Source organism: Mustela lutreola, chromosome 15, assembly GCF_030435805.1.
Source record: "Mustela lutreola isolate mMusLut2 chromosome 15, mMusLut2.pri, whole genome shotgun sequence".
NCBI lineage: Eukaryota > Metazoa > Chordata > Mammalia > Carnivora > Mustelidae > Mustela > Mustela lutreola.
The window spans coordinates 49,969,737-49,988,556 of record NC_081304.1 but is presented as its reverse complement, the minus strand read 5'-3'; the positions used below and the strand labels follow the sequence as shown (position 1 = coordinate 49,988,556).

The window sequence follows — 18,820 nt, the reverse complement described above, 5'->3', positions numbered from 1 at the left end:
CGGAGGGAGCGCAACATCTGACCTCTGCTTCAAACACCTGGGAGACAGGTGAGGGAGAAGTGCACATGAGCAGCCAGGCTGCACATCCCTCCTAGGGTCTGTCTCCGTTGCCAGATGCTTCTGAATCCCCAGAGTGGGCTCGTATGTAACACTCACGGTCCTTACGGCCCACTCCTCAAACTGCAGAGAAAGCAGGCCAGACACATTAGCAAATGGTCTTAGATTATCCTTGCAAAACCCCAAGAAGGTGGCTGCCATCATTGCTTCTGCCATGAATGGAGATTCAGAGAGGTTAACTGACTTCCCCAAAGCCACACAGCCAATAAGCAAGAGAGCCGAAATTCGAACCAATCTAGCTTATGTGAGGTCTCCTGCCGGCACGTCAGGCTCTGCGGGGGCCTCTTCTCACACTGCCACCGCCCCCCGCGGCTACTCCGCTGACCACCTCACCATAGGTCTGAGGAGCTGAGGCCTGGGACTGTGATGGTGGATGCTGCTTCTGCCTGGGCCAGGAGGCAGGGAGCCGGGGGTGGTGGGGACCCCGGGTACTGCGCCGAGAAGATGGCTCGACCCCAGATTCCTGGGCCCTCCAGGCTGAGGAGGCCAGGGCCCGGGCACTTAGATGCTGGCGGCAGGCCACTGGACCGCAGGGGGCAGGTTTATGTGGCCTGGATGCCGGGAGGGACGTCCAGCGGGTCATGGCTGCTCCAACAGGGGCTCTGAGCAGCTCGAGTCCTGCAAGGGACAGAATCAGAAGAATCAAAGGCCAGAGAGCCCAGCCTGACGCTCTGCTACCATCAGCTGGGGAGCCCCACACCTGGCCAGCTCCCAGGCCGGGATGCGAACTGCGGTGACTCCTGGTGTTTCTCCCTGGGCTGGGCACCTGGGACCCACCCAGACTGTGTCACGCAGGCTTGGGAAACCCCTCTTCTGTTGATGTTCCTTCTCAAACCACACAGAAAATCAACAGGTTCACGTTCACACTCGCTCCCTTGTTTCTCAGCTAACAACTGAGACTATGAGCAGAGTCACTGTCCAAAGTCACCAGAAACTAAGGTTTAGAGACAGAGTTGGAGCTCCAGGTATTGGTCCAGTCCTCAGCTTCCCATGGCCCCATCCTGCCATGTGTGTATATGTATGTGTGTGCGTGTGCGTGTGCGTGTGCGTGTGTGTGTGCATGTGACGCTAGGGGTGTGGGGAGTCCCTCCCAGGCTCTTGGTGAATGCAGCTCCACAAAGAAAGATCCGGAAGAGGACCCATGAGTAAAAACCCCAGCACCACAAACTTGACAATCGTCCCAAGGACACTCCACATAGACAAACACAGGTGTGGCAAGAAGGTCATGCAGCCTTGACATCTTTAAAGACTCTATTTAAGAAATGTGGGACAACATCCCCAACCAGGAATATGTAGGCTGGTTGCCTACACTCTTGCTCAGTGATGCATACAGTTAGATCAGAAAAGAAATGTTATTAGATTTGTTTTGCTACCAGAGGCCTCAGCAAGTAAGGAGACTGGCTTCCCATTTCATAGATTGAGAACTGAGGCTGAGACCTGTCCCAGTCACAGAGCAGTTTGTGGGCTTGGATGAGACAGTAAAAGCAAGGGTTAGGATCACTGTTGGTAGATGCCCAGGTCACCCAGTGGGGACCCGAGGTGTTCTCTGGAGGGAAGCGGGAGAGAGGCCCCGGGGTGAGCTACCTTAGCTAGACGAGATGACTTCGACACTGAAGGTGGGTAGCGAGGCAAGTCCAGCAGGCAGAGAAGGGGACGGTGCAGTGCGCAGACCCAGACACCTCTGGGAGACGGAGAAGCTGTCCCCAGCCCTGTTGTCTCTTGAGCCCACTTCTCTGCCGGCCACAGATCTGTGGACACAGACAGACTCCCAGCCACCGGGGCGTTTGGAGCACAACAGGGCCAGGGCTGGGAGCTTTTAGAGAGGCACATGACCCAAAGGTGGGGCCCCGAAGTCACTGGGAGGTGCCTCCGGATGGAGTAGGACACCCCATGCCTGTCCCCTGAGGCTCTGGGCACCTCAGGTTTCGGCAACATCCGGCAGAGAAAGAGGGCAAGGCGGGGGCCCCAGTCTCAGATGTCAAGAAAGCACTAGCTACAAGAGCGGGAGGAGCTGAAGCCCCCCTGCCCAAGCCTTTCATCTGGCCGGAGTGCTTCAGAGGCAGGAGTGCACTGACCAGTGTGCACTGACCATCTCCTTGGCCCCTTCCAGGCTCTCTGCGTGCCTGGCCTGGTTCGAGGAGCCCCAGTGACCTCACTTAATCCCTGCAACAACCTTATGACTATTATCCCCATTTTCCAGATGAAGAAACTGAAGCTCAGACTGAGTCACTTGCCCGGGGTCACATGGCCCCTAAGAAGCAAGTTCCCAGTCTAGAAGGTGGAAGAGAAACCGACCCCCGTCGCCCCCAGGCCCCAGGGTCAGACCGTAAGCCTGACACTGAGTTCCCGTCTCAGTCCTTCAGGCCCCGAACCGTGTGCCGGTAAGACAGACAGACAGTCCCGAATCTCGGCACTGAAAGCAGAGGTGAGCCCCTGACGGGTGCCCCTGACCCAGGGCGCATGCTTGGAACATCATGGGATGGGGCACTCACTACCTTGTGATCAAAGCCTACAAAGAGACTGGGGCTCGACCAGGGCTCTGGGACTCTGTCACACAGGAAGTGAGAGCTGGGGCCAGGCGGGCGCAGGTAATGCACAGCCAGGGCCTAGTGCCTGCTGGTTGGGGCAGGGGGGCGGCACCAGGGAACGAGGGGGCTACCCAGGGGCCCTTGAGGAGGCGGAGGTTGGTGTGGAGCGGAGCCGGAGGGCTGGGAGCACCGTTTCATTCTCACACTGGGGAAGAAGACGACCATCTCCTTGGCCCCTTCCAGGCCAATTTCCCTTCCCCTCTCCAGAGCACAGACCGCCTTTGCCTGCAGTGCACACCGCGGCCTACACACATTCAGAGTCTACTCAGTGCAGGTTTTCTGGGCCAAGCCCCACGCTGGGTGCAAGGAGAGAAATAGCCAGACTAGTAGGACAGTGGAGATGGTCACTGGTCCCCCTGCACGCCGGGCCCTCACCACCTCAGGGCCTGCCTGCTCCATTTCCAACCACCGACACTAGGCTTTTAGCCCGAAAGCTCTCTCCGGCCGCTGGCCTGCTCTCGGCTCCCACATCAGAAGGGCTAGGGAACGAGCGCTCCCAGAGCAGGCTTCCTGGAGGGGGCAGCTCCCTGCCCCCGACAAGCGTACTCTGGGTGCCTGGTCTACACTGCCTGCCCAGACCCGAGCCTCCTCTCCCAGAAGTCCCCAGCACCACTGGCCAGTGGGGCTCCTCCTCTCCCAAACCTCTGCCCTCCTCCTGTTCCCTCCTCCTCCCCCTCATTGTCCCCGTCCTGCCCCTCCCCTGCCCCTCCCCGTCCTCTCCCTTCCCCCTCCCCTGCCCTCCTTCCTTCCTTCGCCCTCCTCCCCTCCCCCTCCTCCTGCCCCTTCTCATCCTTACGCTCCCCCTTTCTCCGGGTCCTCCCACCTCCTTCTCCCCCTTCTCCTGTCCCTCCTCCTAGGGTCATTTGGCAACCTGACCACTTCCCCGGTCGTCTGAGCCGAAAGCCTGGTCACCCCTCTCCTCCAGCCTCCGTCCCCACTGCCTCAGCAGGTCCTGTGTGGTTTGACTCCTGACTGCTCAAAGCTGTCCGCCATCTAATCACCTACATCCTCCCTCCAGTCCAGGCCACGGCTGTCTGGACACACCGGCAGGCCTCTAATGGGTTATGCTGTGGTGCCCCTCTGCCCCACGTTCTCCGACCCCCAGATCATCGCTAAAGGGAATCTTCAGACTCCTCCCTTCTGTCAGGGGTCAGAGGAACTGCAGAACCTTTCCAGATCCTCCGGCCCCAGGCTCTTGCTGTCACGGCCGGAAGCCACCTTCTACCTGGTGTGAGAGTTGCCCTGGCCCAGGCCGCATCGCTGGCCAGCCTCGGGGGGCCTGGAGAGGCTGGAGCAGGCCTGGCTCAGAGGAAACACTCTCCGACCAGACGAAGGGAGGAGGGAACGCGCGGCGGAGAAGCAGATGGGTGAGGAACGCGACGGACCGTTGTATGAGGTGAAAGACAGGTGCACAGGTGGGCGGTCAGGGAGATGATGAAGACACGGGACTGATGGGTGGACGGGCGGATGGGTGGTAGCCAGGAAGATGGACGGGTTCGGCGGACAGAAAATAATTCAGTGACTTGGGTGGATGGCTTAGTGGCTGGATGAAGAGATGGACGGGTGGGCGGGCAGGCAGATGAGCAGACAGATGGACGGCCAGATGGATGGGTGGTGGATGGAAGGACACAGTGGTATTTGGGTGCACGGATGAGTGGCTGGGATGGTGGGTGACTGGCCGGGCAATGGGTGAATACGTGGAAGGAAAGACGGCTGGATGCGCTGGGTAGGTGAGTGCGCAGGTGGGCGGACGGCAGATGGGTGGGGGGTGTGCGGAGCTAGGCCGACAGCGGGTTAAGGAGAGGCTGGAGGGGAGAGGGACAGGTAAGTAGACAGATGAGTGTCTGCTTGCCGGATGGCTAGATGGATCGATGCCCATCGGTGACCTCCATTTACCTCTTGATTCCTATCTTCTAAGTCACGGTGCTGAGCAGGCAAGCGGCTGTCTTCAAGGCTGTGTCAGCAGCAGCTGCCATTTCCCAGGCCCCAGCTGGAGAGGAATCAGTCGCTGCAGGACCCTAAAGTTAACAGAGCAAAGCCGAATTACTATAGATGGTGCTGCTCTCCTCACAATGGCTCCAAAGTCTGAGATTTCCACCTAAACCCACATTTCTGCTGCTTCCCTCGGGGTCCCGTGGGAGGTGGGACCCGCACCTCTGACACCCAAACCTTCGCAGCTTGCAAGTCTGTCTATGAAACCGTTCCGAACCAGTGGAGGGCAGAACTGGATGGGTCCCCGGGGAAAATTACAGCTGCTAATTATGGAGTGCCCACTGATTGCCAGACACTGTGGTAGGTGTCGCAGGGACTTTAGCTCATGTTATCCTCACAACAACGCCACAGGAACCATCCCTGTTCTCATTCCAGAGAGGTGGGCCGTGCAGTGATTTCCCCAAGGTCACCGAGGAACTTCGGTCCCTAACCTATGCTCCTGGGCACCACCTGCAGAGCCTTCCCAGTGCCAACCACAGGGTTCAAGCACGGATGGACAGAAGGACAGATGGATGGATGGATCATGGATAGATGAATGGATGATGGGTAGGTAGGTGGGTGTGTCTATGGCTGGATTATGGACAGATGGGTGGGTGGGTGGATTATGGGTGCGTGTGTGGGTGTGTGGTGGATTACAGATGGACAGATGGGTGGGCGGGCGTGTGGATGGCGGATGCTAGACAGACGGATGGGTAGGAGCAGGTGAATGCATGCATGGGTGGATGGATGCAGTGGCGTGGTGAGCGGGACAGATGAATTTACAGATGAGTGCATGGGTGCATAAATGTCTCTACGGATCGGTGCATGTTGGTAACCTGTCAGACACTTGCCTTGGGCATACACACACCCTATGTCGTCCCAGCAACCCAGAAGCCTCACTTTTCCCACTGTCAAAGGGGCCCCTGCTTTTCTCCCCACCGTGCTGTGTGGATGGGAGGGCAGTGTGGTGAGAGGGCCCTCCGTGAGCTTCCAGAGGCAGGCCCACTCACCTTCCCCCACCTCCCAGCCACCGAGGCCACAGAGCCCCACCCCTTCACAGCTGAGCTGGCTGCCGTCCACTGTCGCACTGGCTTTTCTGGCTGGGATCAAGGGCACTGTGGGTGAGTCACCCCCACATCATAAGCCTCCTGGGGCAGGTGACAGCGATGGGTTTAGAGGCGCACAGACCTGGGTTCAAGTCCTCTGCCCGTCACAAGCTGTGTGACCTTGGGTGGCTTACTTCTCCCTTCTGGGCCTCTGCTCACTCCATAAGGGAATGTCCTTCTGGTTCCTTTTCACCTTCCAGGCTCTTATCTCAAGACCCCCTGTCCTCAGCCCCTGCTGCCCCATCCCTCACCATTCCCTGAGCAGCAGCTGTGGGTCTGCAGGGTTCCTCTCTTAGCCCCGACACCCTGGAAGTGATGGGGAAACTGAGGCCCAGGAAGGCTCTATCATAGACCCACATCACACTGGGAATCTCCATGGCAAAGACTTGTGCCCAAATCCCTGATCTTTGCCCTTCCCCTAGAATGGGCCGACACTGTGCCTGGCCTGAGGGCCCACTCCTGTCTTCAGTTACTCCAACATTCCGTGTCACCTTGAGGGAGGGCTTCTTGTCCCGGCTGCACAGACAGGGAAATTGGGGCTCACAGAGGTTAAATCACTTGCCCTGAGTCCCCTGGAGCTGGAACTCCGAAAGAGGAACTGTCACAGGGCAATCTTTTAGGGGGAAAGATGCGAGACGGTCCATCCTGCCCCACTTTCTGTGGGCCTGTTTGGTCCTCTGGCCAGCCCCAGGCTCTCTCAGTCTTGTTTCTGATGCCCTAGTTCCCAAAAGGGCTTTCCCCAGACCCACAAACCCAATCACATGTTCTCACCTGTGAGGAGGGCAAATTAGTCCTCCAGGGAAACAGAGGCTCCGAGCAGAGAAGTGACTGGCCCAAGATCACAAAGCCACTGAGTGAGTGGCAGTTTGGAGATAGGAGCTCAGGTCTCTGGACACCCTCTCCAGTGCTCCACCTGCTGCCCTGAGAGGACCACAGCAGCCCATGATGTGAATTCAAATCTCCAAAGTTCATCCAATCTGGCACGGTCCCAGATTGGATCGGTTAGGGGGTGGGGTGCTTGCACATAACATGGGAGCAGCCCGAGCCCAGACTGGCCAGACTGGCCCTCAAACTGCCAGGCAGCGAGGGCAGGGCCTGGATGGACCCTGAAGCTTCCCCACTTCCCCCTGCCAGTGCCAGTCTGTCAGCCAAGACCAGGGCTGAAACTGCCTGGGGACAGGTCAAGGCATTTCCCCTCCCTAAAGCCCAGCTTCCTCCTCCACAAAATGGGCTGATGACACCGGCCCAGCGGATGTGCCCATGCAATTCAGTATGGTGAGGGAGGTGAGCTCTGGGCACAGGGCCTGGAACAGCAGGGCCCTGCAGGAGGCAGCTGTCACCACCCCTGATCTCAGTCCTCCCTGGGAGGGGGGGGAGGCGGAGGGTGTCAGTGAGCCCTGATTCCCTAAGCCAAGGCCTGGATGACCCCAGCTCAAGAAGGGCCCTTCTTGAACCTCAGCCTCCTCCGTTTGCAAAAGAGGTACAGCCCACCTACCTCTGGACAGTCAGGGGAGCAAAGGGAGGCCCTGTCCCGGTGCAGACCTGGGGTAAGGGCCAGCCCCTCCAGGGTTCTCTGGAAGGTTCTCTTGCAGGCTCTGAGAGCAGACATGGAGATTCCCGAGAGGATGGAAAGGTGGCATATGTATCCCTCGCCCTCCCATGCAGTCCCATGTGACCCTCTCGAGATGCACCCCAAGAGTCCGGGAAGCAGGAGAACCAGGAGCTGGCAGAGCCTGGAGCCTGGCCACCTCCCTCCTCTGTGCCCAGCAAACGCTGCTGCCACCTCTGCAGGCAACCCTCAGGCCACTCCTGCTCCACGGCCTGGTGACAGGGCTACACACTCTGATCCAGGGACAAGCTGGGCCAAATGGCCAGCAGAAGTGGACATCTGCCTTCTGAGCCCCAAGGTGAAGCCAGGGCAGGAGCTTCTGGCCCCCAGGATGGACGACAGGTCATGCCAGACACTGGGGAATGTTTTGGAGGGTATTTTTATCTTGAGAACATCCTTCTACAGCAGGTGGGGACGGGAGGGAGACAGGGTGTCCTTGGCCCCAGGCCTCTGGGTGTAGCCGAGGACAGAGGCCCCTGGGAGCTCTCTGCTAAAGTGGCCATTAGAGACCTGTCCAGAATCTCCCATCCCAGGAGCATGTGGGACCTAAAGGGTCTCGGGGCCGGTGTCTGTCCCTCTCTGGGCCTCCCTCTTACAGTCAGCCCTTCCCGAGGGCCTGCTCAGGCTGGGCTCAGCTGGGCACCAGTGACTTGGATGGACTAGCAAATGCCTGTCCTCATGGGGTGTCCTGCCAAGCAAGGGAGATAGTGAGTAAACCGGCAGTCACAACAAGGCTGGCTCAGAGCCACAGTCAGAGCCCTCGGCGCCCAGGACAGACGGCTAACCCAGTCGGGGTGCAGGGGGCTTCCTGGAGGGAGCAACAAGAGAAAGCCCAGCCCGAGACGGACCGCAGTGCTGTCAGTAGCACCTAGAATCCCATGGGCCATGGTGCACATGGGGCTCTGCTCCTCACACACTGGGCCTTGGGCAAGGCTCTCCCCACCTCTGAGCCTCCCTGTTCCTATCTACAACCCCAGGGGCTGGCCCTTCCAAGCCCAACATTCCAGCATCCTAAAGGATTTGGGGCTGAAGAAGGTGTATAGAGACAGACAGGGGCGTCATCATCCTACTAACAGAGAAGTCCTGTGTGGGTAGGCGCTGGGGCCAAGGAGTGACACTGACAGATGAAGAAACTGAGGACCTGAGAGGCGCCAGATACCATACTAATGACCTTGGACTTGATCCCAAGGGCAATGAAGTGTCAGAAGGAAACAAAAGTATGAGTTGGTGCAATAGCCTAGGTTCAAATCCTATCTCTGTCCCTTCCTGTGTGACCTTGGGCAAGTCATATACCCTCTCTGAGCCCATCTTCTGACTTGTAAAATGGGATTAATAGTGATATCATCTCATGGGGTTTCATCAAGTTAATGCACGGAGGTTGCCCAACTGGAAATTTCCTGGTTCCCCACTGCCTCCCATCACCACATACCTGAACCCCAACTCACTCTAGAGAGGGGGTATAGGCTGCTTGAGGGCCTGGGCTGGACCTCACTCCAGGCAGGAAGGAAGGAAGGAACAGATAGAAAGAATGGGAAGGAACCCCAGGGGGAGGTACACAGTGAGCAAAGGCACCGTGGCCTCTATTTTTCTTAAAGCTGTAATTTTTCAAGCTTCAACTTAATTGGAGTCTCAGGCATTTCCCAAGCACCCAGCATGTTCACAGGAGAGCAAAGACCTGAGATAAAGTGACAAGAACAGCCTGGCACAAGGAAGACCATGAAAGATAAGGCAGGAAAACTTACCAACATAAAAATATTGACGATGTTGTTTACCATCATCACCCATCATAAGCAAAAAAGGCAAATGAAAACGTTTACTATAAAGAAGACTGGTGCACTGAATATACAAAGAAAAGGACATGATAGGAATGAACACAGTGCAAGAGGTAGGCTCTCCACTGAATATCGTATGACCCCCAGCAACTGATGACTCAAGAATGTCCATGCCTCAGAGCCTCAGCATGAGGGGGTCCCCCCCCAGTGGAATGCCTTGAGCTGCCTTCCAGAACTCAGTGTAGCCTTTAAGCATGAAGGATACCTCCTCTATAAAGCCTTCCAAGATTTCTCCGGGTCCCCTGTTGCTCTTTGCCAAGACCTCCCATGTCTTGGGCCCTGGAACACAGTGCCCAGCTTTGGCTGAGTACCTGCCATTGCATCAGAGAATGTTCCACAGGCATTTCTGACAGGGGAGTAAATAGGGCACAGAGAGGAGCATGGTCATGTCCAGGGTTACCCATCTGTGAGCTGAGTCTCAGAGCCAGGTGTCTGTCTGCTCCAGCCACCACTTCCCCAATGGACCCTGCAGACCTGCCTTCCCCCATGAGGGAAAAGGCCCCACCTTGGGAGCTGCATTTCTTCATAACAGGCTGGGCACTACGCAGGGCCTGTCTAGATAAGGCTGGGCAGGATCAGAGCCTGAGCACTGGTCCCAGTCCCCCCGTGACTCCGACGCTCTGCTGGGGGACACAGAGACAGCTGTTCCTCTTCCCCTTTATTGCCTCCCCTCTTGGTAAATTCGTCTTATTTGGGGAACAGAAAATGCCCTGGGACGGCCTCACAGACCTCTGAGGGGCCTGGCATAGATGGGAGGCTGAGCTCTATGATCAGGAGTCCAGGAAAGCAGAGGGGGCTTTCTAGAAGGACCATCCCTTCACCCTAGCTCAGGCCTGGGAGCACTGCCAAGGCCCTGGGACTTCACCTCCTCACAAGAATCACACCTAACACTTACTCACTCAGCAGGCATCTACCGAGCCTCCACCGTGTGTGGACAGGGTCCATGGGGCTGAAACTCATGTGGAGCAAGACAGGCAAAAAACATGTTGTGGGGAGCAAGTGATTCCAGAGCCAAAGTGGGCACTATTCTACAGGTCTTCCAGGAAATTGTGACATTTGACTTGTGAGCGGCACGAGGAGAGATTGTGGGAACAGTGTTCCTGGAAGTGGGAACAGCAAGAAAGAAGGCCCTGAGGCTGGACTGTTGCTCCATGTGTTCAAGGAACTGGAGGGAGGTTGGGAGGGCTGGAGCTGAGTGTGTCAGAGAGAAGAGAGGAAGTGAGAGGGGACAGGACCAGCTCAGAAAGAGAGAGGACTTGGCTGGGGACACACAGATGGGGACACCTGGGCCTCTTCTTGCTCATCAGCCAGTGGCAGTAATAGCCCATGTCCCAGTAGTGGTGCTCAAAGGAAATGCTTCCCACCTCCTTGCCTTGCCACATGCCAGACCCCCTGCCCAGTGCCCTCTCTTCCTCATTCTCCCACAAACTCCTATGCATCCTTCAACACCCACTTCCAAGCCCCCACCCTTGTGCTTCCCTCTGTCCTTGATCAGACCATCCTGAGTGGCAGCTACCTGTCCCTCCCAGTCTTCCCCACCAGGCCAGGGGCCCCCTGAGGCCAGAGCCTGGGTCTGAGTGCCCTGAACATGGGGGCCGGGTTCTGGAAGAGACTAAGGAGGGCAATAGGGACAAAGACTCAAAAGGCCCCTCCCGAATAGGCCACTGTGACCCAGGAGGACCCTTAAGGCCCGCACCACAAGACTGCAGGCATGACGGCGGTCCACCCCAAGACCCCTTCAGTCTCAGTTCATCATGGGACCTTGCCCTGTCTGGGCCTCAGTTTCCCCATCGGCCCAATGAGAAGTTCTTCTGGGTCTTGTTCATCCTGTCTCAGGGAGAAGGCTGTGGCCTGAATGGGAGTCTCCCACCTCCTTCCCCTACTGACTGCTCACAGCAGCGCAGCCCCACAGGGAGAAGGGGGCCCGCAGGGAGCAGGGACCAGGCTGCCATCATCACAGCCCACTCTGAACTATGGCAAGCCCGTGGACCCGGAAACATCAGCTTTCTGCCCTGGCAGCAGGGAGGCCCCGGGATAAGCCTCAGGGTGTCGGGGGATCCTCCCACCTGCTGGGACACATCCCCACCCTGCCTCCCCAGAGCAGCCAGGCAGGTGGCACTGAGGGTGCAGCAAAGCCTGCTCCCACACACCGTGGCCACGAAACAGAAGCAGAGACCACTGCGCAGGACACCGGGCTGGTTCCTAAGCCCTCAGGAGGGCTGCTCAGGGACACCTGAAGCCAAAAAAAGGAGCCTGGCAGGGGGTAGCGGGGAGCCGAGGAGTCTGGTGGACACTGCGGTATGGGAAGGGGGGTGCAGGGTTGTGTGGCTCCTGCCACACCGTAGCACGTCCCGGCAGGTCCTACCCTGGGAACCAAAAATGAAATCCAGGGTTCTCTGAACTTGATGGGGAAAACCCATAAACTTCCCCTTTTCTCTCTGCAAAATGTACGGCTCCCTCGGTGACAAGCGGAGGCAGTGAAGGCCGGCAGCATGGCGCCCAGTGGGGTCAGTCCTGAGGCCCCTGCCAGCTCTCGCTGACGAAGGCGTCCCGAAGCCACGGCATGGGGATGACCAGGACACACGTGCTGATAAACAAGTCCCACGTCTGCTTCCCTTTGTGGTCCTCTGTGGGTTCCCTCATGAGTTCAGGAATATTATCCCAAGCAAGCGGACCTCAAAGCCGTCCCCAGCCAGTCGGCTCGGGCCTAGGGCCTCCTGTGTGACATAGTGACGTCACCTAGGCCATCACGCTCCCTCAAACATGCGTCTGTTCCCCAGGCCTGTCTACAGCGAGCACCACCTCCAGAGATGCCCTATACAGGGTGTCCTGTGAACGGGGTGAAAAGCCCCTGCCCCCTCCTGGGGTTCATAACAGACATTTCAGAAAAAAAGGAACAAATGACGATTCAGGCTGCACCAAGGCTGTCCAGCCGCTGGGGAATGTGCGGTCTGGCTGTGGGGAGAAAGCCAGGCCTCCACGGGGAACAGCAAACGCACAGGCCTGAGGCAAGAAGGAGCTACAGTCCGAGGGAGAAGGGTCAGCAAGGGGGAGCCAAGGTGAGACCTGAGACGGCCTGGGCGGGGCCTCAGCCTATGACCCAACTATGATGTCCCCGGTCAAACCCAGAGTTACCGGAGACTCCTTCTGGGGCCAAGCCCAGGAACACGCACCTGAGGAATTCTCTGAAACACAGAAAAGAGTACTGACAGCATCTTCTTCCATGCATTCCCTCGTCTAGTCCTGGGTGAGGTGCAGGCTCTTCTTGGGCCAGTGTCACAATGAGACTGAAGCTAGGGCTAGGAAGAGACCCAGAGCCACCCCCACAGCTGCCTTACCCCAGCTTCATCTTCACACACGCTTTTCCAGCCCTAGCACATAGGAAAGGCACCCCCACCGTGCATCAGGCAAGCCCAACACTGTGACCTAGGCTGCTTCAGTTCATGGTATCATGCCTCTTGATAGAGGCTGGAGATGAACTCAGAGAAGGTAAGCACCCTGCCCAGGGTCACATGGCTGGGGTCCACAGCAGAGGGCAGGAGAACCCAGGCCTTTCAGGGCTACAGGAACACAGACCCTGGACCTGACCACACGAGCCTGGCCCTAACGTCTCTAGGACAAACCTCAGTCTCTCCAGGTGCCTGGGGACCACCTCCTACAGTGAGCCTTCCCTGGCTGTGAGCCGCTGTCTGCCCCTCCCTCAGAGCCGACTGGTATCTGAACCCTGTTTGCCTCCTGCTGTGTGACCCTGAGCCACTGGCCCTCTCTGAGCCTGCATCCAAGAGAATAAGGTAGGTTTGGGGGCATCTATCCTGGAACAGAGGGCATGCCCAGCTGGTCTCTGGCCTGAGAGAGAACCCCAGGAAAAGCTTTCCCATGCCTGAAGCTTTTAGGTAATACCCCATGTGTGTGCCTGTCTACACTGCCAGGAGCCACTGCCCACATGTCCTACCTTAGAAGAAGAACCAGGGTCCGAGAGAGACCCCAGCACGGCAAAGCCACTGGCCAGTCAGCGCCAGAGGGCCGCCTCCTCCTTGGGTGATGTATTCTGGAGAGGTCACGTGAGCCCAGGGGCCAGGCTGCGTGGCCCATAGCTGGGAGGAGGAACAAGGCTGCTTCCTACTCCCGTTCTCAGATCAGCATCTGCCAGCCAGAGGGAGATGCTGGGGGGGGGGGGGGGGCTGGAGATCCCCCCACACTGGTCACGGCCCTGTCTGCTCCAGCTTGCCCTGCCTCCGTCTGGAAGACATATGGTTGTGGGATTAATCCTTGCCTCTATTTTCACACCAATCAGACAGGCCTAATTCTACAGCCTGCCTGGCACAGCTGCTGGGGACTTAACCAAGGTAGTGTGTGCCGAGTGCTCCGACCAGAGTCAGAAGGTGCTTGTGTGTGGGCACAGCCTTGCGTGGATATCAGGTCCGGGGTTTGGGTGCATACTTTTCTAGAAATGTCAGTGATCTGTAGGCACCTGACCCCCAGAAACTGATCTTGAGGGAAGGATTTAGGAACAGGAAGTTTATTTAGGAGATGATCCTGGGCGCTTGGGAAAAGCAGGAGAAGGATGGCAGCAAGTCACAGGGGTACTGCTGAGCGAGGCCCTCCTGGGACACTTAGGCTCCAGCCTGTTAGTGCCTAGAGCTCAAATCTTGGTTATCCCCCCAAAGGGCAAGCAAGTCCCCAAAGTGGTCTGTGGTGCTCCCTGGAGGCAGGGGCTGCAGTGGCCCGAGGCTCTCCACCCCGCCAAGGGGTACAGGGCCAGGGAGGTGCAGTTTAGGAGGTGTTCGTCCCCAGGAGTGCCCCTGCAGACAGCTCTGGGGACCGGAAGAAAGTTAGGCTGTGGGCAAAAGTGCGAGGGATGAAGTGGACAGCCCTGCCTGCTGGGGTCTCCTGCAGGGTTGGGCACCCCTGCTCCTTTGCGGGAAGACAGGGGTGCGTGTGAGGTCTACTGCATGTGCAGTGTGCGCACAGACATGGGCCTGTGCCTTTCCAAAGACGATGAGTGCCGATGTTTGTGCAGGGGTTGGACACCATGGCCGTAGGTCTCTGCGTGTCTGCTCTTGCACATGTGTCATATACATGTTCAAGCTTTACAAGGCGTGGCACACACGTGCATGTGTGCTCAGGGCAGGTGCACGTCCATGTACTACAGTCCCTCGCCCAGCACTGGTTGGCAGTGGCCATGGGATGGCAGCGATGGTCTGGTCACCTTGGCAACAGGGCAGGAGCTGGCTAAGCTGGGACAGCCTTCGTTCAAAGGGAGAAAAAAAAACCCCAAACCACTGAACACAAAGGGTGGGAAAAGAAAAGGAGCTGGGGGCGGGGAGGGGGCAAAGCGCAACCCCTTGAGCCCCCAGGTTCTGCTCACAGCTACCCTACCCAGCCCCTGAGGTAGCTAAGCGCTGCCAGGAGCCGAGACGCTGGTCCAAGGTCCCATATGTGGCCCAGCTTGCTGAGTATCCCCAGTGTAAGGCCCCTTCAGAAGCCTGGGACCCCCCTCAGAGGACAGCAAGTAGGGATGAGGTAGGCGCCCCGGGCCCTGACCGCTCAATACGGGGAGAGCCCACAGTCAGAACCACTGAGCTCCAGCAGAGGGCGACCCAGACACCAGGCACTCTGCAAACCAGGGGACCCTGGGCCCTGCCCACGCAGAAGTCACCCTCTCCGGACAATTAGTGCACTAATTGCACACGCTGCCCCACGGCCAGGCCATTAGCCCGGATCCTGCGATGATTTATTCACGAGCTCCTATCTCCTTCTCATCCCCACGGCCTGCTCATCAGCCGCACGGCCTATGCTGGGAGGGAGGACCCACTGACGCTTCCCTAGCCTTGCTTAAAAACATGGCCTGCTATAAATATTTCATCAGGCCGAGCACAAGGGATGAAACCGCTGGTGATCTGCTCCCTGCAGGCCGCCGGGAGCTGGACCCCCCACGGGGGTGGCCTCCAGGAAGTGACCTCCGGCCCTGTGGCTGGCGACATCTGACGTTCCCTTCCCTCCTCCAGGGTGGCCCAGGACTGAGAGCCTGTGGCAGGACCTCTGCTCACATCACAGGGCTTTACCCTGACTGCCTTACTGTGTCCTGACTGGGCCCTACGGGACAGAGTCTGCTATTAGCCTCATTTGACAGAGGAGGAAACTGAGAGATAAAGGCACTTACCTAAGGCCACACGGCCTGTCAGAGATAGGGTGGGACCTACCCATGCTGGGCAGCCCCAGAGCCCCCGAATCTCACCTCCCAGAGTCCCAGTGCAGCCCTGTGAAGTAGGCACTCTCGTGATCCCTGCTATACAGATACGGACACCAGGGCTCAGAGAAATAAAGTGACTTGCTCAGGGCCACATAGCTGGGGATGGAAGCCAGGCAGGTGACCTTGACCAATAATGTGCTCAAGTCCATGCCCTGGTTGACTGCACCAATGGGAAGGGCCCTCAGATCACAGTGCTACCCTCTTGTCATGCCCCTGTACAGCCAGACAGGCCAGGCCTCAACAAAATCAGGCTGGGGAATTTTGGAAAACCCGTGCCCACTCCCACGGCATCCCATAACCTCCGGCTTTCCCTGAGACCCCTGGGAACAGAACTGTCTAGAACCCTAAATCCTGACAAACAGACTGGCCACCTCTTTGAGCCTCGGTGTCCTCATTTGTAAGATGGACCCTGACAGTACCTCCAGGGCCTGGGGTGAGCATGTGAAGACTCGGTTGATAGCACGAGGCCCGTGAGGCGCCTCTGTGCATTGGTGTTACTTGCAAAGCCCGAGGTAGAGAACCTGCTTGAATCCAGACTGCACGAGCTTTGAAGTGGACCTGCTCTGGGTTCAGATTCCAGCTCTGTGACTCCCTAGCTGTGTGTCTTGGGCACCTGGCTGCCTGTCTCTGAGCCCTGGTTTCCCTACCTGTCTGCTGAGGATGTCACTCCTGCCCCATGGGACTGGGGGAACGAGGGCTGTCCAGGTGTTCCACGACTCATCTCTGACCTCAGCAAGCACTTGAGAGCCAACCAGCCCCTCACTTCCATTTCAACTCCAATATCAGGGTACCTCTGAGCAACCCCGGCCAGTATCTCCCTGCTGGAGACCCTGAGAGGCCACCACACCAGACCTGCCAGGGACCTAAGGACAGCAAGACTGTGGCCCAACTGGGGAGCAGCAGTCCCAGGCTGGCCGCAGAGGTCCAGGACCCAGAGAAGGCAGGCTTCGAGGGAGCCACACACAGGACAGTATGGGGTGCTGGACCAGCCCCAAGAGCCCGGCCCACACACCCTGCCTCACCTGAAGCCAGGCTGCCCTGCCCCCCTCTCCCTGGATCTGTCCACAGTCCCTGACTGAGCATCAGCCACGTTCAAACTGTAGCTCCAGCCCGCAGACATTTTGAGACTTGGGCAGCTAACTTTAGCACTCAGGACCTCAGTTTCTCCATCAAGGGTACTAAGAGGTGATTGCCATGATGATAAATGAGTTTGTGAACACTCAGAACCATGCCTGGCATAAAGAAATATTCTCATCACTACCACTATGATTCACAGCAGCAGCATTTCTGTGCTGGGCACTGGGGTACAGAGGGAAGAGACCCAGAGTCCAGCACCGACCACACTGTGTGTTCATGGGTTCTCTCCAGACCTGCTAGCTCCAGGGGTCCTCAAGCACTTTAAGGTACCCTTTTTCTGTGGCCCCAACAGGGCCAGGAAAGAGTTTCTGCAAAGAAAATGATGGGACATTTCCTGACAGTTTATCTCTGGCCACACTGAACTCCCAGCTGGTCCCATCTCCATATACCTTTGTCCCGGCTATACCCCTAACCCCCAGGTTGCCTACCACCTGGCTGACCTCTGGCTTCCCCTTCAGGCTCCCAGGCTGGGTTTGGGGTCTCCCCTGGGTTTCTCTCTGAGACAACTCTGACCATCCTCAGCCTCAAGCTGACCTTCTAGTCCCTGATCCATCTCCGGAACCACCCAGCATGGGGCCAGGAACAGAGGACTGGCTCAGGGTCTGCGTCCAGAACAACAGGGATCTATAATGCGAGTTTGTGTTTATTGAGCATATACTATACACCAGACTTTGGCCCCAAGGACAACATTCTTTCATTTAAGCCACCTGAGTATCTTATGACACAGGTACTATTATTTTACAGAGGAGAAACTGAGGCTTGGGGCGATGGCCTGAGAACCCTGGAGACTCTGTGAGCCACAGCCCAGATCCAGACTTCTGTGGCCTTCTGAGGGCTGCTCTGTCAGCCAGAGCCCGACTCCGGGACTGGGGCTCACCAGAGCACCTAGGGGCCCAGAAATTCCCTTCAACCTCCCTGAGCCTCATGTCCTCATCTGTAAATAGGGATGACCAAGGGAAGGCATCTTCCAGGATTATTGTGTGAGAGCGATGTGTCAGTACCCACAAAGCTCTGAGGCAGCAGAAGCTTCCAGTAAACCCCCTTTCCGGAGACCCAGGAGCCTGCACTTTCCCTCCACCTGGGGTGACAGGTGAGCCCAGAGAACCTGGGTGTTGGGGCGATGCAGGCACCACGGTACGGGGAGCAGTGGCAGAGGGATGATGGAGGTAATAAAAGACAGGTGACTTAAAACCCCATCCTTGGCCTGGGAGTGGTCTCAGCCCCTCACCAGAGAGTAGGGGGCTGGGCCAGAGGGGCAGCAGTTACTGAGGGTCAGAGCCTGGGCAAGTGGAAGCCCAGCCCAGATATGCTACCCACACCTGCCCACACTGCCCCCGATGCTGTCAGGTTATGCCCTCCTCACTGGTCACAGTGCACATCTCTTCTACCTGCATACAAAACTTGGCCGTGCACCCCCCCTCTCCAATGCCCACACGCACCTTCAGGCTTTCCAACCATCTCTGCAGTCCTTGTCTGTCTATTCTGCCCCCAAACTGGCCCCATCACCATGGGCCACAACCCATCGATACCGTCTGCCATTTGGACAGTCTGACCCTGTCTCCACGCCTGGTCCCAGGCCCCAGAGTCCGAACTCACTGGCCTGGGCTCCGCCTCCTGAAGTCCTTGGGTTGTAGAGAGGGAAAGCAGAGAGGAGGGGAGGGGTCCACAAAACCCCCACTCCCAGCAGTACCAGCATCCCAGGCCAAGGGGAGCCAGGTGGCTGGGACCCCCTCCAAATCCAGCCTCCAGGCACAGCCCTAGTAGGGGGTCCCTGCCGGATCCTCAGTGCTGACAGGCTGATTAGGGGGTGGGCGATCAGCTGGGCCTCTGCCTCCTGCCTCAGCAGCTGCAGCCCGGGGGGGGGGGGGGGGGGAGGCTGACGGAGGGGGGCTCGTGTTGGGAGGTGGCCTCTCTCTCCCGCCAGCCTTCCCATTCCCACTCCCCTTCCCTGGGGAGCCCTGTCTGCCGGACGGGGCCGTGCTAAGCACACATGTCCATGACCCCCACGCGGACACAAGCGGAGTCTCAGGCGGGTGCCAGGCCCATGGGAACTCTTGGACACTAGACCCTGCTAGGACCTCTAGTGGGTAGCTTTTTATCCCCATTTTACACACAGGGAAACTGAGGTTCAGAAAAGCTCTGCAGCATGCCTGAAGTGCTTCCTGCAGAAGTTGCTGCAGCTCAGGAAAAGGGGATGGGAAGCGGCT

The 18,820-nt window shown here is 57.9% G+C and overlaps 1 protein-coding gene across 5 annotated transcripts in view; it reads right to left on the bottom strand.

Annotated features, from left to right (window-relative positions):
• Nucleotides 1-18,820, bottom strand: part of LOC131816281 (ATP-sensitive inward rectifier potassium channel 12) — a 39,905-nt gene that overhangs the window by 3,798 nt on the left and 17,287 nt on the right. For 2 of the 5 annotated variants that reach the window (XM_059148863.1, XM_059148862.1), the window contains exon 2: nucleotides 4,602-4,723. Coding sequence is in view for 2 of the 5 variants with exons in the window: in XM_059148860.1 (XP_059004843.1) it covers nucleotides 451-700 (250 nt within the window). In the remaining 3 variants the exon portion in view is untranslated. Of the gene's footprint in view, nucleotides 1-450; nucleotides 736-1,701; nucleotides 1,866-4,601; nucleotides 4,724-18,820 lie in introns of all 5 variants that reach the window. The other 3 variants (XM_059148860.1, XM_059148864.1, XM_059148859.1) reach the window with 3 other exon arrangements.